The 24,603-nt window shown below is 39.0% G+C and overlaps 5 protein-coding genes and 1 pseudogene across 7 annotated transcripts; 2 read left to right on the forward strand and 4 right to left on the reverse strand.

Moving 5' to 3' along the window:
* Positions 1-2,107: 2,107 nt before the first annotated feature.
* Positions 2,108-3,138, forward strand: LOC107612854 (mitochondrial import inner membrane translocase subunit TIM17-2). The gene has a single exon (XM_016314610.3). The coding sequence runs from the start codon at positions 2,246-2,248 to the stop codon at positions 2,909-2,911; it is 666 nt and encodes a 221-aa protein (XP_016170096.1). The 5' UTR covers positions 2,108-2,245; the 3' UTR covers positions 2,912-3,138.
* Positions 3,139-3,694: 556 nt separating this feature from the next.
* LOC107612850 (putative pentatricopeptide repeat-containing protein At5g08490) lies at positions 3,695-6,816 on the forward strand. The gene is made up of 2 exons (XM_088496750.1): positions 3,695-4,021; positions 4,106-6,816. Exon 2 carries the CDS (start codon positions 4,126-4,128, stop codon positions 6,751-6,753), a length of 2,628 nt encoding a protein of 875 aa, XP_088352876.1. The 5' UTR covers positions 3,695-4,021; positions 4,106-4,125; the 3' UTR covers positions 6,754-6,816.
* A 151-nt stretch (positions 6,817-6,967) lies between these two features.
* On the reverse strand, positions 6,968-7,892 carry LOC148550087 (protein SUPPRESSOR OF GENE SILENCING 3-like). Its single transcript, XM_088497078.1, has 2 exons — positions 7,730-7,892; positions 6,968-7,340 (listed from the first exon to the last, which is right to left on the reverse strand). The coding sequence occupies exons 1-2, from the start codon at positions 7,885-7,887 to the stop codon at positions 7,115-7,117; spliced, it is 384 nt and encodes a 127-aa protein (XP_088353204.1). The 5' UTR covers positions 7,888-7,892; the 3' UTR covers positions 6,968-7,114.
* Positions 7,893-8,313: 421 nt separating this feature from the next.
* On the reverse strand, positions 8,314-15,402 carry LOC107612852 (GDSL esterase/lipase At1g71250). The gene is made up of 6 exons (XM_021110165.2): positions 13,562-15,402; positions 11,833-12,217; positions 11,628-11,755; positions 10,948-11,190; positions 9,304-9,562; positions 8,314-8,631 (listed from the first exon to the last, which is right to left on the reverse strand). Exons 2-6 carry the CDS (start codon positions 12,092-12,094, stop codon positions 8,408-8,410), a joined length of 1,116 nt encoding a protein of 371 aa, XP_020965824.1. The 5' UTR covers positions 12,095-12,217; positions 13,562-15,402; the 3' UTR covers positions 8,314-8,407.
* Positions 13,303-15,349, reverse strand: LOC107612851 (pentatricopeptide repeat-containing protein At4g21065 pseudogene; annotated as a pseudogene). Its single transcript, XR_015896555.1, has one exon. The product of XR_015896555.1 is annotated as a pentatricopeptide repeat-containing protein At4g21065 pseudogene (transcript).
* Positions 15,403-21,681: 6,279 nt separating the features above from the next.
* LOC148550088 (uncharacterized) lies at positions 21,682-24,436 on the reverse strand. Of its 2 annotated transcripts, none has more exons than XM_088497205.1 (3): positions 23,808-24,436; positions 22,523-22,911; positions 21,682-22,447 (listed from the first exon to the last, which is right to left on the reverse strand). In XM_088497205.1, exons 1-3 carry the CDS (start codon positions 23,818-23,820, stop codon positions 21,977-21,979), a joined length of 873 nt encoding a protein of 290 aa, XP_088353331.1. In that variant the 5' UTR covers positions 23,821-24,436; the 3' UTR covers positions 21,682-21,976. The 2 variants fall into 2 exon arrangements, with proteins under 2 accessions (XP_088353331.1, XP_088353330.1); XM_088497204.1 differs by having other exon boundaries at positions 22,993-24,436.
* Between the last annotated feature and the right edge of the window lie 167 nt (positions 24,437-24,603).

Genomic DNA, 24,603 nt, shown 5'->3' on the forward strand with positions numbered 1-24,603 from the left:
TTTGACTATTAACTCAATTAAACTTAGGTTTAATTACTCTGTTGGTCCCTATAATTTTACAAAATTTTTAATTTGGTCCCTATACTTTTTTTCCTTTTAATTGGGTCTCTGCACTAATTTTTTTTCAATTGAGTCTCTACACCATTTTTTTCCTTTTATTTGAGTTCCTGTACCAATTTTTTTTAGATGGGTCCCTATACAATTAAGGAAATTACTACTAAGAGGGACCTAATTGAAAAAAAATTGGTACAAAAATTCAATTAAAAAGAAAAAAAAGTATAAGGACTTAATTGAAAATTTTATGAAACTATAGAGACCAACAGAATAATTAAACCTTAAATTTAATCATTCATGTAAATTATATCTATTTAAATTTCAAATTAAAAATTTTATAATTCAAAATTTTAAGTTAAGTGAAGAAAATTAAATTAACTGAGCGAATTAAATGGGTTGATCTGTTTAAGTCCGCTTCATTTATAGGCCATAATTTTTTAACTCCAAGCATAATTTTTCTAAAATTGAAGAGAGTTAAACTCATTTACAATTTCTTTATCTGTAAATGCATATTAATATTAGTTTTTTACACAAGTCTCTTAAAACAATTGTATTGCTGTTATGTTTATTTTATTTTGTTGATTCAAACAACCTAATAAATCTTTTTTCAATATTTTATATTAATTTAAATGTTACAATGTAATATACACTTTATATTTTGACTCTACAATAAATTTAAAATTTATATTATTATGATAAAAATTATAATATAACATAATTGTTATTACATAAGTACTTATTCAATAAAATATCATAATAAATTAGAATTTATATTTATACAAAATATAATTTTTACATTCATAAATATAAATACATATGACAAAAAAAATTAAAAAAAAGTGATATGCATAGCATCAGTTAATATGATCCAAAAATAAGTGATGTCCAACAGCATTTTGATTTAAGTGATGAAATCCACACAATATTTCAATAACAAAATAATAGCCCAACAATGATAAGCCCATCCATGATATTTCTTTCCACCAGCTTAGCTTCAATATGGAACTATATAAACGAGCCCTGCAAACACTGCAAACTGCTCAGAAAGATGATCAAGTTGTCCCCCCAATTATTAGCATAGATCCACATGTCACTTTTGTATTCAACTAAAGAGAATATCTGTATATATACATCTGTATCCTATAATTGTCCTTATTATTATTGTCTCTGCCAATAATACTAATATTTTGATTAATATTTTTATTGATTTTGATTCTCTGTGGTGATAGAATGAATGGAAAATATTATCAAAAATTTGATAATAACAATAACGACGATGTGTATTAGAACTTAAAAGACAATGTCGATAATATAATAATGATAGAGGAGAAGTATAAAAAAAAAGGAAAAGACAAAATTCTAATAAAAAAAGAAGAGAGAAAAAAAAAAGTCTTATTGATGATGACGATATTAAAATTAAAAAATAATTAAAAAAAGAGGAAAAAAAAAAGAAGACATACATCTCGAATAAAAAAAAGAAACATTAAAACAAGAGGCTAAAAAATTTTGATATGGGAGTAAAATAAGTGATATATTTTAACATGGTAATTTTTGGTGTTTTTTAAAATTGTGGGAGTACACAAATCGGACCTTCCGATTTGTGTTTAAAAAAGTGAAAAAAATTTAGAATACACAAATCGTAGGGTTTGATTTGTGTTAAAAAAATTGAAAAAATCAGAGTACATAAATCGGACCATGCGAGTTGTTTGATTTTAAAATTTTGATTAAGAAATCGCATGGTCCGACTTGTGGTTGATCAAATATGAATTTCCGAAACTAGAAAACGGACCCTCCGAGTTGTTTGTTGTTATTAATTTTTTCATGAAATGGAATATACAACGCAACTCGAACCCTCCGAGTTGTTCCACTTACACCACATAGCTCTAAAGCACCTATATTCTCCATGTTCGAGTTTAACACCACTTTTATTTCCATAATCAAATTAAAAAACCAAAACAAGAAGATGGAAAAAAAAAATAATTCAAATAACTTGGATGAATTTAAATATAAAATTACTTAAAAAATTTTATAATTTTTTTATGTTTTCAATGAAAAAGAAAAATCCATATTTGGATCTTTAGCAAGGTTTTTATGTTTCACGCCGTCAGAAAACCCTACATTGTTCGATTTTTTTCTTCTTCCTTCTTTCTTCTCTTTGGAGAGAGAGAGAAACCGAATCGAATTGATTGCCATGGGAACCCCGGAGACAACACGCGAGCCCTGTCCTGATCGCATCCTCGACGACATAGGCGGCGCTTTCGGCATGGGAGCCGTCGGAGGTTCCGGCTTTCACTTCATCAAGGGCTTCTTCAACTCTCCCAAGGGTTCACGCCTCGTCGGCGCGTCACAGGCAGTGCGTCTCAACGCGCCGAGACTGGGTGGAAGCTTTGCGGTTTGGGGTGGACTCTTCTCCACCTTCGACTGCACCATGGTCTATGTTCGTCAGAAGGAGGATCCATGGAACTCAGTCATATCTGGATTTGCTACCGGAGGATTTCTCTCCATGCGTCAGGGACCCACCGTCGCCACGCGCTCTGCCGTGTTCGGTGGTGTCTTGCTGGCGCTTATTGAAGGAGCTGGGATCATGCTCAACAAGGTCTTCTATGCACCGCAGATGCCGCCTCTCACGGAGGAGCCTATGCTGACCGGTTACCCTTCAGGCGTCGGATTTCCGGGTCAGCACGGTCCTCAGCCTTCTCCGCCGACGGCCTCAGAATCGGAGGCTAAAACTTCTTGGTTTGGTGGACTCTTCGCTGGAGGGAAGAAGGAGGAGCCCGCGTCTGTTGGCGGCGAAAGCGAAACGAAGATTCTGGAGAGTTTTGATGCCCCACCGGTGCCGAATTTCGAGTACAAGTGAAAGAAAAAAAATGGAAATAAGTGGTCTTGTTGGGGAACAAATTCAAGGGTTAGGGTTTTTTTGGGGTAATTTATTACTATTAGGTGGAGTCTCCGTCAGTGACTGAGATTATTGTATTAATATTATTGTATTAAATTGTACTATTATGCTTTGTAGCTTGATTTTGTCATGAAAGTATGAACTTTTTAGAAGGATAAATGAATTCAGCTAGTATTGCACTCTGCAAATGTTAGTTCTTTCTTTATTGCTTAAAGTTTTCAAATTTAAGGAAGTTTATCCCAATAATATTATAATGATATTATCATGTGCATGGTTGAGAAGCATATTCTAGAGGGTTTGATTAGTAACTCAGTGTTTGTTTGTTCTTTAATTCTCTGAGTACGATCCAGTTCTCAATATTTTTGGAAATGTGTTATTGAATATCAATCTTGTTAGAAGTTAGGTCTTGTTAGACATCAACCTTCAATATTTGTTTTGGACTGTGTGTTCAACTCATTATTTGATGGTCATCATTCTTTTCTTTTTCACTAATCACCAGAACCTTTTTCGGCATACAATGCTACTGTGGAACCTCTCTAACTAGAAGATGATACTGTATCAGTTTTTTCTATATAATATAATGAACATGTTCCTTTAATTGCACAAACTCTGCAGATTCTAATAAAGATTATCTGCATGCTTGCTGCTATTATAATTGCATCAGACTTATGTTATTCTTTTTTCTTTAGCAGTTAGATCACTGTATTTTGAAAAATTTAATGACTCTGTTATATAAACAAAATTGGAGGATGAAAAAGGAAACAAAAGTTAGTTGGATAATCCTAATTCCTACTTCTGAGTTCTGATTTTGGGCTCTGCTCCTAAATTTCAGATTTGCAACCTCCAAATCTCTAAAATTCTGCTATTTTCCGACGGTCTCTGCTTCGCTATCTGCTCCGCCGTGGGAAGTAATCTTAGCAAACGCTGCCGGAGATTACAAAATGCAGTTATAAATAAGCACTCGCCGGGACATTTCCAATGAGCACGCCAACTGTTTGTGAAAATGCCAAAGAAGATATTTTTTTCCTTCATCAATTGTGGCATGAAAATGAGGAATTGGAAGCCTTAAAGGTTTGAAATTTGTGTAGCTTTTCACTATCCATTGTTCTGAATTCACTTGGTATTCTAATAATGTTGAAGTCCCGTATTTTGTAGCTTCCTCTTTGAAGAAGGGCATGCTTCAGCACGATTTCAAGAAATGGGGCTCCATGATCAGGACCTTATGTGTTGATTCCAGGCACAGAGAAGCCTTATCCCTTTTCCATCAATGCATAAAGGGTTATGCAGATTTTAAACCCGATCACAGTGTTGTTGCTTCAATTCTCAAGTCTTGTTCTGCCCTATTGGCTCTCAAATTGGGCACAGCTCTTCATGGCTATGTTGTTAAGCAGGGCCATGATGCTTGCCAGGTCACCAACAAAGCATTGCTTAACATGTATGCAAAATGTGGCAGGCTTGTTGAATGTAATAAGATGTTTTATCAGCTCAGCCACCGTGATTCTGTCATTTGGAACATTGTTCTATCTGGGTTTTCGGGGTCCATGAAGTACGATTTGGATGTGATAAGGATGTTTCGGACAATGCACTCCAATGGGGAGGCTATGCCCAATTCGGTTACTGCTGCTATTGTTCTTCCTGTTTGTGCTCGTTTAGGGGATGTCGACGCTGGAAAGAGTGTGCAGGCTTATGTGATTAAGTCTGGTTTTCAGGCAGACACCCTTGCTGGGAATGCTCTTATATCAATGTATGCAAAGTGTGGGCTGGTATCTCATGATGCATATGCTGTTTTTGATGACATTGGTCAGAAAGATGTTGTTTCATGGAATGCAATGATTGCAGGTCTTGCTGAGAATCTCTTGTTTGAAGACGCATTTACGTTGTTCGGTTCAATGGTGAAAGGGCCTACACAACCAAATTATGCCACTATAGCAAATATTCTGCCTGTTTGTGCATTGCTTGATGAGAACGTTGCATACCAGTATGGAAGGCAAATCCACTCTTATGTGCTGCAACGGGCTGAACTGTCAGCTGATGTTTCTGTGTCCAATGCTTTGATTAGCTTCTACATAAGAGTTGGTCGGATGATGGAAGCGGAATCTTTATTTTGGGCAATGGATGCAAGGGACTTGGTCTCTTGGAATGCTATTATTGCAGGATTCACATCAAATGGTGAATGGTTAAAAGCATTGCATCTATTGAGTAATTTAGTATCTCTAGAGATGCTATTGCCTGATTCTGTGACTATTGTTAGCATACTTCCACTTTGTGCTCAATTGAGAAACTTGCATGTAGGGAAACAGATCCATGCATATATCTTCAGACACCATCATCTTTTTGAAGATACTACTGTTGGGAATGCTTTAGTTAGTTTCTATGCAAAATGTGGCAATACAGAAAAAGCATATCATACTTTCAATATGATACCTAGGAAAGATTTGATTTCATGGAATTCTATTCTTGATGCCTTTGGAGAGAAGAGGCATCATTCAAGATTTCTCAGCTTGTTACATTCAATGCTTAAACTAGGAATTAGACCTGACTCAGTCACAGTATTGGCCACAATCCATTTTTGTGCTTCTCTCTTGGTAGTAGAAAAGGTTAAAGAAATACACAATTATTCTATTAAGGCTGGATCTCTATTTAGTGACACTGCTCCCACAATTGGAAATGCAATACTTGATGCATATGCTAAATGTGGTAACATGGACTATGCTAACAGAATGTTTCAGAAACTATCAGAAAAAAGGAATCTGGTCTCGTGCAATTCGATGATTTCAGGTTATGTGAGTTTAGGATCACATCATGATGCAAATATGATTTTTAGTGGGATGTCTGAGACAGATCTTACCACCTGGAATCTTATGGTCCGCGTATATGCTGAAAATGATTGTCGGGATCAAGCTCTCAGACTGTTCTACGAGTTACAAGCTCGAAGGATGAAGCCTGATGAGGTGACTATCATGAGCATCCTTCCGGTATGCACACAAATGGCATCGGCGCACTTGCTAACACAATGTCACGGCTATATTATTCGTTCTTGTTTTGAGGATCTTCACCTAAAAGGAGCCCTCTTAGATGCATATGCAAAATGTGGTATCATAGGTTGTGCAAATAAGCTATTTCGCTCAAGTGCTGTTAAGGATTTGGTTATGTTTACTGCTATGATTGGTGGGTATGCCATGCATGGTTTGAGTGAAGAAGCACTTAGAATTTTTTCTGATATGCTTAAAATGGGAATCAAGCCAGATCATGTTATCTTCACTTGTGTATTATCAGCTTGCAGTCATGCCGGCCATGTAGATGAAGGTCTGCAGATATTTTATTCAATGGAGAAAATCCATGGTATGAAACCAAATGCAGAACAGTATGCTTGTGTGGTGGATCTACTCGCTCGAGGTGGCCGAGTTAGGGAAGCATATTCTCTCATCACGAAGATGCCAATTGAAGCTAATGCCAGCCTTTGGGGGTCATTGCTTGGTGCCTGCAAAATCCATCATGAAGTCGAATTGGGGCGCATTGTAGCCAACCATCTCTTCAAAATCAAAGCTGACGACATTGGAAACTATATTGTTTTATCGAATTTGTATGCAGCAGATGCTAGATGGGATGGGGTCATGGAGGTTAGAAAGATGATGAAGAACAAAGATTTGAAAAAGCCAGCAGGATGCAGTTGGATTGAAGTTGAGAAGAAACATAATATATTTGTGGCTGGGGATTGTTCCCACTCACAAAGAAGCATTATTTACAGTACTCTATGTACATTGGATCAACAAATTAAAGAACCAATAGAGTTTTTAGCGTAATCTTGGTTATGCATTTATTAAGAAACTGGCATCCAATCAATGTTTCATAACACATTTGATAATACCCAAAAGAGCAACCATAAGAAATTAGGCTTCCCAATACGCAAATTTGAAGATCAACCAAGTTAAAAACTATTGTTATTAATAGTACCGCATGCAAGCAAGAAAATTTCAAGATTGGCCTTTCAAACAACAGCTAAATAAAACCAAAATAAAGTACCAAATCTGTCAGATTCTCAAATATCTAGAGCACCAAAATCTGAGTACCCAACATTGAACAGTCATTCTATAAATTGTGATTTTATCTTTATCTTTTTTAGTTGTGGTTATCTCTCTGTATGAGTCTCTGCATCCCCAATCATCAGGTACCACTGGCTTCGGTCTCTGATTGAGGCGGTGAATACTTTTCCATGAGTTTTGCAAGTTGTTCATCGAAGTTCTTCTCCATCTGCACCTCTTCCTCCCAATGCCTGTGCTTCAATGCAGCAATGCTTTCTTCACGAGCACGCAAAAGTTTCTCCTTTTCAGCAACAAAGTTCTCCATTTCTTTGTCTTGGACCTCAACAAATTTCAGATATTCATCCGCCCTATATCCAGAGAAACAGAAATTCACCATAAACAGCACTCACAACATAATTAAACCACATTCTTTACTGTATCACAAATGCAGTCAAGTACTGCTCCTTTAAATGCAGAGGATCGAAGACTCAAGTAAGCATTGGTCATTATTGAGTGTGTTTTATTTTCCATTTGCATCTGATGTATAGCTATTATGTGTTCGGGTAAATTTTTATGAAGTTAGTATTCTCTAGATTATTCAAATTGGAAGGTTGAAGGGGATAGATTTGGAAGAAAACCTAATTCATGTGAATAATCTAGAGAATACTAACTCCATAAAAATTTACCTGAACACAAAATAGCTATACATCAGATGCAAATGGAAAATAAAACACACTCAATAATGACCAATGCTTACTTGAGTCTTCGATCCTCTGCATTAAAAGGAGCAGTACTTGACTGCATAACCTTCTCACGTTCTTCCTGCTGCATCCTCTCAAAATCATCTTCCTTTGCAATCCTTGTCTCATGAATTGACTTAATCTGATCCTTGAAAAAATTTTCTTGCATATACATCTTCCGGTTGGGACACAGGATACAATAGTCAGAAACATAACATGACAAACATACACTTTTGACCTAGAGAAAATTACAGAACACATCTCACCAGACGAAAAAGAAATTAAGGATGAAACCAACCAAGTACAAAATCCATAAACAACAATCTCTATTCTTTTCTTTTCCTTTTTTTTTTTGAGCGAGAAACATGCCATGCACTCTTGTAATGAACTACAAAGTAGTAATTACATATGAAACTTCTCAATAGAACAGTTCACTGCATAATCATATTTGAACTCTCAAGAAACAATCATACGCTAGACATTTATAACACAAGTAAAGCAAATATGCATCAAGAAACAGCTTAAACACAAAAATTATAAAAGGCTTCTAACAACTCAATAATAAATGATATCCATCAATACTAAAATTCACCCTTAGAAATTACTTTGAATTTTGTTGAATAATTATTGATAATAATGTGATCCTTTGTATACCAACTGAAGTTATGGTTTGCCCAATAGGAAATATAGGTAAGCTAGAATAATAGTGCCATCTGAGACACATTAACTGGGTAGCAATCAGAGGATGATCCATTGAATGCTCTTTGAGCAAGAATTTTGTTCACAGCTTCTGAAGGATGAAAGACATCCCAAAACACATACTGGTCTCTGTTTCTGCATGGAATGGAATAGGGTAAGCAACTTATCCGTCCTTGAAAACTTCCAACTCCACAGCATGCTCTACCAGTCACAACAAAACCTGTAAATGAAAAAAATACATCATCATGCCATGATGATAATGGAAAAGAACGTTTATTCTCTAAGACTAAATGATATTACACATGATATTTCTTCATTTTTGACTCTGTAATTATGATATTCTTTTATTTGAAAACATAGACACTAACCTCCTTTGAAGTTTAAGCTTTAAGGCATTTTGTGTTAATAGATTTTATGAAATGTGATAATCACTTTTCTTATAAGCATGACACTAACCTCCCCTAGCCTCATGTGCAATACATTTACCTCCAGGAGAACTCAATATAGTTTACATTATTGCAATTCCGAGTAAACACCCAACCCGGTCCCTGTCCATATCAAATTAGGATAACGCGTTCCCTCACCAAAAAAGTAACGCGATCCCGGCGTGGGTTACTTTTTTGGTGAGGGATCGCGTTGTCCTAATTTGATATGGACAGGGACCGGGTTGGGTGTTTACTCTTGCAATTCCTGAATTTGATAATGTCACTCTTTTTATATAATTTGTCCATATTACCCTCCATTTTCATTATTTTATGTTTTCGGTAATGAGAAAAGCTCATAGAAATTGAGGACAATTTAGGAATAATAATAAAGGAGTGCCATTATTAATTAAGGAGCAGCAAAATACACCCCCTAGATTAATAACCATATAATTAAGGACATTTCTTACCATAAGCAATTGGGTCTTGTATAATCTGCGTGAGAGCTGCATAAGTGTTGCCGTAAACAAAAATTGATGAACCACTGTATTGTGTGTTCAGTTCATCAACCAAGGATCTCAATCTATCATTAAAAATTCCAACCATTGCGTTGACATCATCCACGCACACTCCTGATGGGAAAAGGCCTTTGGATATTTGATTTGGTATGCAACCGAGTGGTCCAACACCTGCCAGCAAGAACTTTCTCAGCCCCAAATCATGCAGACGCTGCAGAATAGTAGCACCTTCCATGTGTTAAGATTAAGCAATAAATGTAGAACAGATTATAGACACTGTTTTGATAGTTTCTGTTATATCTCCTAGCATCTCTCTTAATTACTCTGTTAGTTCGTATAATTTCACTAAATTTTCAATTAAGCCATTATAATTTAATCCCTATACTAGATAAAATTTTAGTTATGTCCTTACTAGTAGTTATCTTATATTATAGAGTAAACTACCATTTCTACCCACGAAAGTTGAAAACGCTGACATATCTACCCATAAAAGAAGGAAATTACCATTTGTGCCCATGAAATATGGGTTCCGCACAACAAAATTATCCAAACACTAAAAAATTACTTAAAATCCCTAAATTACCCTTATCTTCACCACCACTTTTCTAATCTCAAATCCCACTACCACCCAAACTTTTCTTCACCACCACTCTCATCCCCAACTACCACCATCATTGCCGCCATCCAAAATCGGCAAGCTTCCTAGACGACCTCCCTCCAAATAATCTCCGCTCTCTTGGCCCTCCGTTCCTCCTCCCTCAGCGATGCAATCACCCAAACGCGCACTGTCGTCACCGCGGTAGCCGCAGCCGTATCCGTCTCCCCACGCCTCCAGCTGCGCGCCCTATAACTCTCCGTCAGCGTGTCCCTCGACCGCCTCTCCTCCTCCAAACCCTCATCGACCTCCTCTACTGCCGATGACGACGGACCTCTGGTGTCGAACTCCCTCATGGCGGCCATAAAATGCTCCCAGGAGAACCAACGGATTGGGATCTGTATCCTATGACCGTCACATCTGCTACCCCTTCAATGGAAGGACTCTACCCTAAATCCAGGTGCGTCTCTTTCTTTTCTTTGGGTTACAGCAAGACATGGTTGAAGTTTGTACTTGTTCTGTGTTTGGTTGAAATAATCGTTGTTTCTGGAATGTTCCTCGGAGGCACGGGAAGTATTTTGAGTGATAGTAGTGGTTAGGGTTTAGGGTGGTGGTGAGGAAGAGTTTCGGTGGTGGGTTTGGGATTGAAAAAGTGGTGGTGTGGAGTAAGTGGTAGTGGTAGGGAATTTGGAAATTTCAAATAATTTTTTTGGATTTGGATAGTTTTGTTAGCAAAAGTTTATGTTTCATGGGTACAAATGGTAATTTTCTTCTTCTATGAGTAGATATATCAGCGTTTTCAAATTTTGTGGGTACAAATGGTAGTTTACTCTATATTATATATAATCTTAGAATATTCGCTTCTAGAATATTACACAATTGATCCTACATTGAATATAAAAACAAATATTCCAAGAACATTTCAAACTCTTTTAACAAAATGATTAGCAAGGACCTAATTAACGTTTTTTTTTTTCAAGAAGATGCATTGGAAAATTTACCTGAATCTGAGTTTTGTATTGCTGTATGAGTATATCAGCATATGTTTTTGGGTCGTAGAGGAAGCTTGATGAATATAGTCCTGACAAGAGATAGTTGTTTATGTAGTCATTGCTTCCATGATTCACTATTGCCAATGACTTCGCCAAATACTGACTCAAATTCATGTCATCCATTGTTGTCTTCAGCTGGGTTACGGTTGTTTGAAAATTCTGCACCTGCTGGTTGAAGGTAATGCGTGCTCCCTGTGTCGTTTAATCCGTTAGTTAAAATCTGGACATACAGGAATATACACTCTCGTATGAAATTTTTAGATTGCAACATTACAGGGGTGAGTGAGTGGGAGAGTAAAAATGTGTTTACATAGATCTGAAAATTTTAGATGCTATGTTTTTTCCCCCATGTTATTTCTGTTTTACTTGTAAGTGACCCGTTCATAAATAAATGTGATCACGAGATGTGAGAATTTCACATAAAATACATTTTCAAAGAGGTGGTTATTCACCTGAAGATGTCTTTTATATGAAGATGATAACTGAAATGTGGACATATGTTATGTCAATTAATTTAGTTAAATACATTAATAATCACTTGGATCTCAGCTGTCATCTTCACACGAAGACATCTTCATGTGAATAATCGCCTTTCAAAAAATAACAAAACTAATCAGTACAAAGATTACCAGATTTCTCCCCGTCTCATCGAGTATCCCGGCTGCAGCTGAAGCATAGTTTACTCCCCAGGTAATGTTCCTGCCTTGTATCTGAGCAGCTGCAAAAGATGGTAGATATGGATGGCCAAAGAATTCACCTGCAAAACTGTTTTATCAGCTCAAAGATACTCTATGATTTTGGTAATTACAAAAAAAAAGGCAAAAAGTTATGTACCTAGCAGATCTACAAGCATTTTTCCATTTGAAAATCTCCCAGTTGGACCCCATGAAGTATCAATGCCATAAGGTACATAATTGGCCTTTGCAAAAGAGGCCAGGTAGTTGTTGTTCCCATTATCCACTAATGAATCACCAAACACAAACATAGCCGAAAATGGTGGCATCGGTGATCGTGTCGCGGTGGACACGTTGTTTACCGACACAGAAATCAAAAGCAGAGTCCAAAACGCAATCCATACCATTAGCGAACACACCATCTGTTTAGCTCTTTTAGTTTTTGATGCTTTGAAAACTAAATTGAATCAAGTTCTACTTATAAGGAAATAATGGATATGTATTTCTTGTGCTTCTCACATTTATTCTCTTTTTCTCCCATCTTCCTGCATATATTAGGCATTTTCAGTCATGACCATGCTATCTTACCATATATGGTGATCACTTTGGGGTCTTAATGGACACTGAATTATTGCCTTCACACTTCAGAAAACCCCTCACCAGCATGGAAAGTAACAAAAGAAGTTTATTTTGGTTACTCAAGGTGATGCTATATTCTGTCTTCGCACCATAATGAGCTGTATACTTATCAAGCATATATATTGATTGTGCATGTTTTTCGGGTATACATTAAATGTGCTTTAAGAATATGCAAGGAGTTGGGACTTTTTCGATTAAAAATATACATGTACTGCCACCGACAAAACTAAAGAGAGCCAAAACAACAAAGAAAACCTCATGCAACACAATCCATTCAGGGACAGACGGCCAAACATGACGCATGGGCTAGTTGCTTCACAAGGTGGTGCCGTATCCCATATAGCATGAAAAGCATTTGCTTTTATATTATTATATTATTATATTTAGAGTAAATTGGTAGTTTATTATATTTAGAGTCATTTTATTGGATTAATTAAATAATTTATGGGGAAAATGAACTAATTGAACACCCTAATAATTAAAATACTTGGATAAACCTATGGATTGAGAAACTGGACATGGAACAAAAGTTCATGTGCAAATTGCAGGTTGTACCATGTCAGCACGTAGAACATGCATATTAACCATAGATATGCTAAAAGAATTCGTGTCAGTTTCTAATCAAGGAATAGGGTTGGAAGCTTCCGTTTACTTGTTATTTATTTATTCATTTATTTATCTTTTACACCTATCTGGAATGACTTCTAACAAGCACAAATAAGGATGTAGTATTGTTCCAAAGGATATAATAATTAAGATTCATAATCCTTTATCAAATAAAGTTTCAACAAAAAATTATTTACATATTAATATAACCAAGTAAAAAAGAAATTTAAATCTTTCAAACTTGGCTTATCGAAATTCAGTAGAAATGGAAAAGATAGTTTTATATGATATTTATAGTTTGGTGTCCACAGGAACTGAAACTACAATGGCAACATAAATACATAATTTCTACAAATGCTTGATGTTTACATTCAAGATACTAATCGATAAAAGATTACTACATTTTATTTTTAAGCATAATAGTTGTAAGAGATGTGTTATGTGTATATACATTGTATTTGATACTATGTCGACCATATCCTATTGGATGGGCTATGAACCCAAGCTAATTGGGGTCCACATTTCATCCAACGGTGAATGATGTGTGAGTCGACATGGTTCCCACACATCACATAATATGTATCCTTAATATTTTTAAAAATGGAAACGAAAGCTTGTTTAGTGATTAGGAAGTGAAAGTGTACCTGAATTTGGCATGGAAATTATAAATAGATAAATGGACATTGTTGCAAGTTGTTGAGTGTAGGACTTGAAATATAGGTTATAGGTTGAACTTGCATGCTTTACCAAAAATCCCGACAAGAACATGATCCCTTATTGAAATGATGGAACCGATTTCGGTCCCTAATAATGATATCTTTGTCAAAGATACCTGAAACATGCTTCATGAAACTATGACAGTCATAACAAATCCTAAGATTCTTGATAACCCTGATGGTCCTTCTATCCCTATGATAAAGAAGCAGATAAGCTACTGCCAGTTTCTCACTATGATAACCCAGAGAATGTTCTTTCTCCTCCTCTTGGATGTCATGCAGCACATTGGAGGTATTTTGGGTGTAACCTCCAACTTTCACAGTGTCTATAACTGAATCTAGAAACTTTGAAATCTCTTCCCATTGTGGATGAGAATTATCTCCTGATACAAACTCATGAACTGTTTGATCAACATGGAGCCAACTACAGCCAGGCTCCTTTGCAATCCTATTCTCCCTCATCGAATTCCTCAGCCCGGCCTTCTCAACCCATTTACCAACTCCGCCATAGGCGTTCGACAGAAGCACATAATCACCATCGTGATGGGGTTCCAGCTCAGTGATCCGCTCCTTGGCTTTCTCAGCCAATGCAAGATAGTTATGATTCACACAAGCCCCAAGCAGGGTCCTCCAAATAACAGAGTTTGGCTGGATTGGCATTTCCTCCACAAACTTAAAAGCCTCATCAAGCAATCCTGCTCGACCAAGGAGATCAACCATACAACCATAATGCTCCAGCATCGGTTCCATCTGGTACTCGCTTCTCATGGATTCATATACCTGCCAACCCTCCTCCACAAGACCACCATGGCTACAAGCCACCAACGCACCAGAAAAAGCAATGCGATCAGGCTTCAAACCAGACTCCCTCATCCTGTGAAATGCCTCCAAGGCCTCCCTACTTCTGCCATGAACTGCAAACCCACTGATCAATGTTGTCCAAGTAACAACATTCCTATGTGGCATTTCATCGAACACCTTCACCGCCCTGTCAATCGACCCACACCTTGAGTACATATCAACAAGCGCAGTGCCCAACAGAACCCCAACATCAATCCCACTCCTTAAAATAAAACCATGAACCCATATACCCAATTCCAATGCTCCCAAGCTCGAAACCGCAGACACCACACTCAACATAACAACCTCATCGAGTTTCAATCCACACTCCTGGACCTGCATTTGCCGGAAAACCCCAAGAGCTTCAGTAGGCATCCCGTTCCTTGCCAAGCAAGAAATCAAGGAGGACCAAGAAACCAAGTCCCTATGGGGCATTTCATCAAACACCTTAACTGCAAACTGAATGGACCCACGAAAACCATAAGCACCAATAAGTGCATTGTGAACGTAGAGACTGGAGTAGAATCCAAGCTTGATAATGAGTGAGTGGAGATGGTGAGGGTCAAGATGGCTTTTCAAGGCGGTGAGGACAAGGGGGAAGGTGAAGTGATCAAAAGGGTGGTGGGGGGTTCGGTGCATGAAGGCGAATAGGGAGATGGAGAGGGAAGAAGGGGTGGTTTTGATGAGGGTGTTGAAGAGGAAGGGGTCGCCGGGGACGGTGATGGTGGGCTGGCTGAGGAGGAGGGTGGCTGCATAGCGTGGAGCTTCGGGTAGTGGCGATCGGGCGCACTGGAGGACGAAGCTTCGGAGGGAAACAGGGTTGGAATGGTTCCCCGTTTTGATGAGGTTAGCGTGCAGCTTGTATACATTGTTCATGGTTCATTGTTCAACAACAACGTCGGATATTGTTTCTAAGAGACCCGTTAAGTGGATCTTCTAAGAGACCTGTTTAACAACATTCTTTCTTCACACTAGAATGGACTTAAACCCAAAATTCTCCTTGACATTCCTGCACTAAAATTGTTTTTGAGGTTTTAATCCTTGAGATCGACAAAAATGCATTACATTAGTCTCTGACTCATTTTTTATTAATGGCATAATGACATGGTGTGTTAGTGAGACGTGTCACTCCATGATTTAACCACGTATAATGGTATGATGATGTGTTGACTAGTGACACGTGGCATGCTGATGTGAATGGTTGCGCCACGTGTGGATAGTTGCACCACGTGTCTGTTTGTGTCACATGTCGTAACAGTATTCGTCCACGTGTCATCTATTATGTCATGATTGTAGATGCACCAAATTAGTCCATCACTTTACGTTAAATGACTCATTTTAGTCCCTAAAATTGAATGTCGTGCACCAAACTAATCCCTTCACTAGTTTTTTCTCCTTTTTTTTCTATAAATTCAAAATTATCAATGATACAACCGTTATACGTCGGTTACGAATTATAGCTCGGCGAATCCCTTTTTAATCGGCACATTAACTTTGCCGACTTTATGGCATTAAACCACTATGATCGGTTACACAGAAACGGTCAATAAACGGCCATCATCTCCGAGTTATAAAGGAAACAGCTGAAATTGAAAAGGTAGATCATCGTTCTAAGCTAAAATAACTCTTCAAATAATTCTCTTTAGCTGACTTGAGCGTCGGAGTGCTTTTTGCAGGTGCTCCCCCCCCTTGTTTCACTTGGTGGTCGAGGCATATTGAAGTTCTCCAACAAGGTCGGACGTTCAACCCTCCAAGGAGACATATAGCTCGGCCACAACCAGGCAGGAACATTTGGCGCCCACCGTGGGGCCGAGGTTATAGAAAAATTTTCTTTCTAGGCCCCAAAATACCCTAACATCCATTAATGGCTGATGTGCCTCCCCCTTCTACGTCCGAGCTCCTTCGGATGGTAACCGAGCTTCAGCAGGCAAATCAACGCATGGCTGAGGCAAATCAACGTATGGCGGAGGAAAATCAAAGAATGCAACAACAAATTCAGCAGATAGCCAACGCCCGCCTTGAGCACAACGACACCCATCACGGGCGAAACACCAATGATGAGCATCAATCCCACCCAACGCATGTTTCGGAAACCCCTCAAGATGATGATGGCGGAGATCCCCATAACAATGAAACCTCGCCCAACGACGAGGAGGATGAGCCTGACAACTCGGCAGGACCTTTCACGGCCGATATTATGAACTTTCAACTGCCTAGACAATTCACATTGCCAACGACTCTAACTCCATATGATGGTTTGGGAGATCCAAAGCAACATATCAAAAAATTCCGATCTATCATGATCGTTAACGGTGCATCTGATCCTATTTTATGTCGTTGTTTTCCATCCTTTTTAGATGGTCCTGCACTTGACTGGTTTTGCTCTTTGCCTGCAGATTCCATTTCACGTTTCCAGGAGTTAGCAAAACAGTTTGAAGATCATTTTGCGGCATCAGCAATATATTTACATGATTCCGATTACCTGACGACTGTTAAGCAAGCCCCTCAAGAAAGTCTGAAGGATTATATCACCCGTTTTACAAAAATAGCCATGCGGATCCCCGACCTTCATCCTGAAGTACATCTCCATGCCATCAAAAGCGGCCTCCGCCCAGGAAAATTTCAAGAAGCTATTGCAGTATCCAAGCCAAAGACGTTAGCCGAGTTTCGAGAGAAGGCGAAGGGGCAAATCGATATTGAAGAACTTCGACAAGCTCGGAAGGCTGAAAGGTCGTCGGCTACTAAAGACGACGACAGACCTCGGGACAGTAAGAAGAACTTCAGACCCACCCCCCGCTATGAGACATATACTCAGTTTAATACGAAGAGGGACGATATTATTAAAGAGATTCTGAACTCCAAATTGATTAAACCCCCCCGTAAAGCTGGCAGTTACCCTGAACCGAAGAACATCGACAAAAGCAAGTACTGCACATTCCACCAGAAGTATGGTCACACAACCGACGATTGTGTGATCGCCAAAGACCTGTTAGAACGCTTAGCAAGACAGGGACACCTTGATAAATTCATCTCGGGTCATATGCAGAAGAGAGCTATTCCGACTTCAGATCCATCACCTGCACCACCATCATCATCATCATCGAAGGACAAAGAAAAGGCTCCTGCTCAACCTAGAGGCATAATCAATTGCATCTCAGGCGGTTATGCCGGAGGAGGACAAACAAGTTCGGCTAGAAAACGTACATACAGGGCCATGTTAGCACTTGGAGCTACCACGAGCAATCCTCAGCCAATGCCAGACGTGCCAGAGATGACCTTCTGCCAGAACGACTTTAGTTGCCAGGACACCAACTTGGATGACCCCGTTGTCATCTCTATCCAATTGGGCGACTTAATAGTTCGGAAAGTGCTGCTAGACCCAGGCAGCAGCGCCGATGTGTTATTTTTTACTACATTTGAAAAAATGAAGCTAAGTACTAACATTTTACAACCATCTGCAGGAGACTTGGTCGGATTTTCAGGAGAACGAGTTCCAGTTATGGGTTCAGTGTGGTTACAAACCACACTTGGTGAGCAGCCTTTATCTAAAACACATGATATCCAGTACCTTGTTGTTGACTGTTTTAGTCCCTACAACCTTATCTTAGGAAGACCTTTTTTAAACAGATTTGCTGCAATTGTATCCACTGTTCATCTGTGTGTCAAGTTCCCTGTGCAGGATAATATTGTCGCCACAATCCATGGAGACCTACAAGAAGCCCGATATTGTTATAATACAAGCCTAAAGCCTATCAAGAGAAGTTGCGAGCGGCGTGTAAACTCCATCAGTGCCGAACAGCCAACGCTGGCCGAGCTTGATCCCAGAGCCGATTTTCAAGATCGTCCATCACCAAACGAGGAGCTAACAAAGCTTATATTAACAGATGACCCGACAAAGTTTACTTTCATAGGATCCTCCATAAAAGACAAGGAAAGGGAAAAGCTCGTCCATTTTCTGCGGGAAAACACTGATCTATTTGCTTGGACATCAGGAGACATGCCAGGCATTGACCCATCTGTCATTACTCATAAATTGGCATTAAGCCCGGCCGCCCGACCAATATCCCAGAAAAAACGAAATCTTGGAAATGAGAAGAGGCTCGCATCTATGACCGAAGCCAAAAAGCTCATTGATGCAAATTTCATCCGAGAAATCAGGTTTACAACCTGGCTGGCCAACGTCGTCATGGTAAAGAAAAATAACGGTAAATGGCGCATGTGCGTCGACTTTACAGATCTTAATAAAGCATGTCCTAAGGACGCCTACCCTTTGCCGTCTATTGATACTTTAGTTGATAACTCTTGTGGTTATGGTACCTTGAGTTTCATGGATGCATACTCTGGTTATAACCAGATCTTTATGCATCCATCAGACCAAGAAAAAACAGCCTTCATTACTGAATATGGTAATTATTGCTATAATGTCATGCCTTTTGGCTTAAAGAATGCAGGTGCAACATACCAAAGACTGATGAACAAAGTCTTCGAACAACAAATAGGTCGGAACATTGAAGTATATGTGGACGACATGGTCGCCAAGACGAAGGTCGGCCACTCCCATATTGAAGACCTTGCTGAAATTTTTGGCCAAATCCGAGCTTATAACATGAGGCTCAATCCGGAGAAATGTGCCTTTGGTGTTCGAGGAGGAAAATTCCTCGGCTTCATCCTTACTAGCCGAGGAATTGAGGCTAATCCTGAGAAGTGTCAAGCAATCCTTGATATGAATAGTCCCACAAACATCAAGGAGGTTCAGCGATTAACAGGGCGGTTAGCAGCACTATCCAGATTCCTACCATGTTTAGCATCCAAGTCCTTCAGCTTTTTCCAATGTTTAAAGAAAAATACGACTTTCCAATGGGATGAAAACTGTGAAATGGCCTTTAACAGTCTAAAGCAATTTCTTTCTGAACCCCCTGTTTTACAGAAACCCAAGGTTGGCGAGCCGTTATATTTATATTTGTCAGTTACTGATATGGCAATTAGTTCCGTCCTTGTTGCAGAAACTAAGAGTGCTCAACGGCCAGTGTATTTCGTGAGTAAATCATTGCAGAATGCCGAGCTTCGCTATCCGAGATTAGAGAAGCTCGCCTATGCACTAGTTTTTTCGGCAAGACGACTACGCCCATATTTTCAGAGCCACACTATCAATGTTAGAACTTCTCAACCATTGCGACAAATACTCGCCAAGCCCGAGCTTGCAGGACGGTTGATAAAATGGTCCATTGAACTCTCCGAGTTTGACATCCATTATCAACCACGAGGATCTATCAAGTCACAGTACTTAGCAGATTTCGTGGCCGAATTCACAGGATCAAGCTCGGATACGAATATTGCAGACTGGACATTATTTGTTGATGGGGCTTCAAACCCTCATGGGTCTGGAGCAGGAATACTTTTGGAAAACACGGAAGGAGTTGTTATTGAACATTCTCTTCGATTCTCATTCAAGGCTAGCAACAATCAAGCCGAGTATGAAGCCCTAGTCGCCGGGCTCAGGTTAGCAATTGAACTACATATTGACAATTTGCAAGTTTATTGCGATTCTCTTTTAGTTGTTCAACAAGTAAAACAGAGTTTTCAAACTAAAGACCCAATTTTGTCAAAATATTTAGCAATTGTCAAAGACCTCATGCATCGTTTTTCAAAAGTTGAAATTAACCATATAGCGAGAGATCAAAATCACAGGGCCGACATATTATCCAAACTAGCTACCACTCAGTCACACACTGCCTCACTTTTACAATCCACCCTCCATGAGCCGAGCATAAATATACTTAATATCTATCATATAGACGATGAAGATAGTTGGCAAGACCCATATATTCAGTATCTTAGAAGTGGAGAGCTTCCAAAAGGCCTCCAGAACCTAAAAACGTTCAAAAGACAGGCATCTTTCTTTACATTACTGAATAACAAATTGTATAGGCGAGGCTATTCTCGACCATTGTTAAAATGCTTAGACAGGTCAGAGGCCGACCTGGCCTTAGCTGAGGTACATGAAGGTATTTGCGGAATGCATTCAGGAGCAAGGAGCCTAGCACAAAAAATTCTTCGTGCCGGTTTTTACTGGCCGACCATATGGAAGGACAGTCAGCAAAAGGTCCGAACGTGCGACCATTGCCAAAAACATGCCCCGATTATTAACATCCCTGCCGAGGATTTGCATCACTCAACGGTAAGCTGGCCATTTAATCAATGGGGGATGGATATTTTAGGACCTTTCCCTACAGCTCCAAGACAGGTAAAATATTTAATTGTTGCAATTGACTATTTTTCTAAATGGATTGAGGCTCAGCCACTTGCTAAAATTACATCGGCTCAAATGATATCATTTGTCTGGAAAAACATAATTTGCAGATTTGGTATACCTCGTCACATCTTAACTGATAATGGTCGCCAGTTTACCGACCATAATTTTAAGACTTTTTTACAGAATTTAAAGATAAAGCAGCATTTCTCCTCAGTAGAACATCCTCAATCCAATGGCCAGGCTGAAGCTGCAAACAAGGTCCTCCTTCAAGCTTTAAGGAAAAAGCTCGACGATGCTAAAGGACTATGGGCCGAGCTTGTCCCAGAGATTTTGTGGGGTTATAATACATCAACACACTCCGCAACTAAAGAAACACCATTTCGTTTGGTATACGGATCGGAAGCGATGATACCCATTGAGATATCACAGAGCTCCTTAAGGACACAAGCCGAGGATTATGACCATGCTCGACGAGCCGAGCTCGATTTACTAGAGGAAGTGCGAGCCGTAGCGGCTGTGCGCCATAAAGCCTTACAACAGCGAATAGGTCAGCGCCACAATAAAAGGGTGAAGCCAAGATCCTTCCACGTCGGAGACTTAGTATTGAGGAAAACCGAAGCAGCACGAAGGCCACCCACTCATGGAAAACTCGCAGCGACATGGGAAGGCCCCTACCGTGTTCACCAAGTGCTCGGAAAAGGAGCATATCGATTGGAACAATTAGATAGCACGGTACTACCTAACACTTGGAATATTCAATCCTTGAAACAATACTATAGTTAGCAATGCAGAATGCTGGCACTCTTTTTCCTACCTTGAGATTTTTCCTAAAAGTTAGGTTTTGCTCAAGGAGGTTTTAACGAGGCTAGCTTACCAAATTCAAGATGTAAAGGTACTGCGTCAGAACAATATTTATCTTCTTGTTACGACTTACTTTGTTTATGAAAATCTTATGTTACATACTTATCCATTCACAAACGGTATCTTATCAACACAAAAGTCGCATTAGACTCAAGTGCGCAAAATCAATAGCTGACAATCTTTCAGCACCTAATAATGATCAAACCCCATATGACGGTATCAGCTAAGCAAAATCTATGACAATAAACTATTCAAATATATTGTCAGCAAACAAAATAACAGTCACTAAAGGGGCCATACACACTTTAATCAAAGCACACAGTGTTCATGAGAGTATTAGCATCCCTCAACACATCACAAAATATAAAACTAATTACTTCAAACATTTCTTAATCGGCTAAATTATTATTACCCTCTTCCTCCACAACTTCTTCATCATCAACCAACTGACCATCCCGAACCACCTTGCTCGGATCCAAAGCGGTAAAATCCTCTTCAGGATGTAAGAACTTCGCTTGAATAACGGCACGTTCAAAACCCTCGGCAAAAGCATCAAGGATCTCAGCTTCATGATTAGACTCCATATGTTTCAATTTTGCTGTAACCTCAATAATCTGGTCGCTCATTGTAGACAGTTCATTTACCTTTTTTCCTAGAGACTCTACTGCCCTTTCATGATCCTCTTTCACAAGTTTCAGCTTTTCTTTTGACACTGACAGCTCCTCTTTAAGCTCGGTAAGAACAATTTCCTTTGACTTCAATTGCTCCTTCAGCTCAGTTATCTCTAAACTATTACCCAGCATCATCTTATGCCTTTTTTCCTGACTTCGCCCGATGCTAACTAGTCGAAAACCTAGAACCTGCCCAATACCAGAAAATCAGTTAGAAGTTTTCAAAAAATATATACATATATCATTACATGAAACAAAACCGACCTGCATGAATTGATCTATCCCAACATCCCCAACTTCCTCAATGCGAGCAACGTCGGGAGCAGATTGAACAATCTCATCCGCCAAGACATTGAAAGGGAACTTTTTATCCCACACAGACGAGCCATCACCCTCTTCTTCGAAAGAATGCAGCTTTTCTTGTTTAACAGTAAAATTCGATAACTCACTCAACGGTACCGCTTTTTCCCCTTCCTCCAGATTAATCACCTCAGATTTTCTCTTCTTAAAAACAATACCCTTTTTCTTCTGTGCCGGTTGGTTAACCTCAACCTCACCCTCTACCTTCTCGGCGTTTGAAGAAGACCCTTCAAAATTTTTCATTTTAAACCGGGCCCTCATGCTCGAAGCCGAAACTCCAGGAAACCTCCCGCCTACAAAAGAAACACAACCTTATTGAGAACAATTAAACAATATAAGCAAACCCAACTTACGTAGCGCAAACAGTGCCTCACCAAGGTATTGCACAACAGATGCTTTATCCTCTTCCCAAGGAAGCAAATCCGACACCGATACTAAACCACCTCGGTCAACCATTTCCATCAAAAAACTTATAATACATTCATTCCGAGGTGTTATTAGTTCAGGCCCTAGGATATGATTGGGTTGACAACACCAGTACAGGGGAAACTTCTCCCCAAGATGTTCATCTAAATAGAATGGAAATTCTTCATCTACTGGCTTTACCTTGAAGAACATTTCCTTAAAATCTTTGAAAGAAGATTTATATAGTTTGAAAACAGAAAATCCAGGAGTACTATTCAAGTTAATCCAGAGACCTTTCCATACACCCTTTGCTTGAAACAGGGAGAAAAAAAGTTCCAAATCAGGTTTAATCTCCAAAAACTCCATTAGGATTTGAAAACATTTAATGAACGCCCATCCGTTAGGATGAACTTGAGAAGGTGCGCAATTCATTTGGGTTAACAAATTGCATTCAAACTTAGTAAAAGGAAGTTTTACAGATAATTCCTCAAGCACACAGCTATACATATAAAAGTTTTCAAAACCTTTACTTCTATGAAAAATTCGATCCGTACGGTTGCATGGCAACAACTCAATATGAAAACCAGGTCTGACCATCTTAGACATATTCAGACCCTCGAAACTCTCTCTGTCAAAGAACAGAGAAGCCCTTATCTTCACATCATCATCTACCCATTCATACAAATCATCATCCTCTACTTTAGGAAAAGCTTTCACCTTTTTGTCACTCATTTTTCTTTACAGAAATTAGGAAAGAAGCAAATAAGAAAATGCAGTTACTTACCTCTTCTACTCATTGTTTTTGAAGGAAGATGAAGTGTAAACAGCAAACTGTAAGCGGAACCTGAAAAGAAAATTTCCTTTTCCCATTCATTTAATGAAACCCTTTCAATTCCAAGCCGTAATCATGGCCATCAATCCAAGACCCACTTCCAACGGTTCCAAGCCTACTTAGGAACTTGAGCCTTGCATTGAAAACTGTTGACATTCATTTATACCATCATAGCAGTTACTTTTTTAACTAATATTAATTGACGTTACAAAGTAATGAGTCAAGTTGAACTGGGGGCTCCATCCCTGCGCCGAGCTATAATTCGGCCATTTAATTTCAAAAGCTCAACCTGCCTCATTTAAAACACAGGCTAAGCTTGGGGGCTGTGATACAACCGTTATACGTCGGTTACGAATTATAGCTCGGCGAATCCCTTTTTAATCGGCACATTAACTTTGCCGACTTTATGGCATTAAACCACTATGATCGGTTACACAGAAACGGTCAATAAACGGCCATCATCTCCGAGTTATAAAGGAAACAGCTGAAATTGAAAAGGTAGATCATCGTTCTAAGCTAAAATAACTCTTCAAATAATTCTCTTTAGCTGACTTGAGCGTCGGAGTGCTTTTTGCAGGTGCTCCCCCCCCTTGTTTCACTTGGTGGTCGAGGCATATTGAAGTTCTCCAACAAGGTCGGACGTTCAACCCTCCAAGGAGACATATAGCTCGGCCACAACCAGGCAGGAACAATCAATATATTTGAATCCATTAATTTCAATTCTATTTTTCACATGTTATTTAAATAC

Source organism: Arachis ipaensis, chromosome B8, assembly GCF_059453495.1.
Source record: "Arachis ipaensis isolate K30076 ecotype BB chromosome B8, ASM5945349v1, whole genome shotgun sequence".
NCBI classification, from domain to species: Eukaryota; Viridiplantae; Streptophyta; class Magnoliopsida; order Fabales; family Fabaceae; genus Arachis; species Arachis ipaensis.

Bases quoted from the DNA above. Each gene is read 5' to 3' on its own strand.
- LOC107612854 (XM_016314610.3), top strand. From the start codon at position 2,246: ATGGGAACCCCGGAGACAACACGCGAGCCCTGTCCTGATCGCATCCTC.
- LOC107612850 (XM_088496750.1), top strand. From the start codon at position 4,126: ATGCTTCAGCACGATTTCAAGAAATGGGGCTCCATGATCAGGACCTTA.
- LOC148550087 (XM_088497078.1), bottom strand. From the start codon at position 7,887: ATGTATATGCAAGAAAATTTTTTCAAGGATCAGATTAAGTCAATTCAT. The intron at 7,341-7,729 runs GTAAGCATTGGT...CTCTGGATATAG, and splicing joins GCAGAGGATCGAAGACTCAA to GGCGGATGAATATCTGAAAT.
- LOC107612852 (XM_021110165.2), bottom strand. From the start codon at position 12,094: ATGGTGTGTTCGCTAATGGTATGGATTGCGTTTTGGACTCTGCTTTTG. The intron at 11,756-11,832 runs GTACATAACTTT...ACAGTTTTGCAG, and splicing joins AATGCTTGTAGATCTGCTAG to GTGAATTCTTTGGCCATCCA. The intron at 8,632-9,303 runs GTAAGAAATGTC...TTTCATTTACAG, and splicing joins ACAAGACCCAATTGCTTATG to GTTTTGTTGTGACTGGTAGA.
- LOC148550088 (XM_088497204.1), bottom strand. From the start codon at position 23,755: ATGAGTGACAAAAAGGTGAAAGCTTTTCCTAAAGTAGAGGATGATGAT. The intron at 22,912-22,992 runs GTGAGGCACTGT...TTTCTTTTGTAG, and splicing joins ATCTGTTGTGCAATACCTTG to GCGGGAGGTTTCCTGGAGTT. The intron at 22,448-22,522 runs GTCGGTTTTGTT...GGTATTGGGCAG, and splicing joins GGATAGATCAATTCATGCAG to GTTCTAGGTTTTCGACTAGT.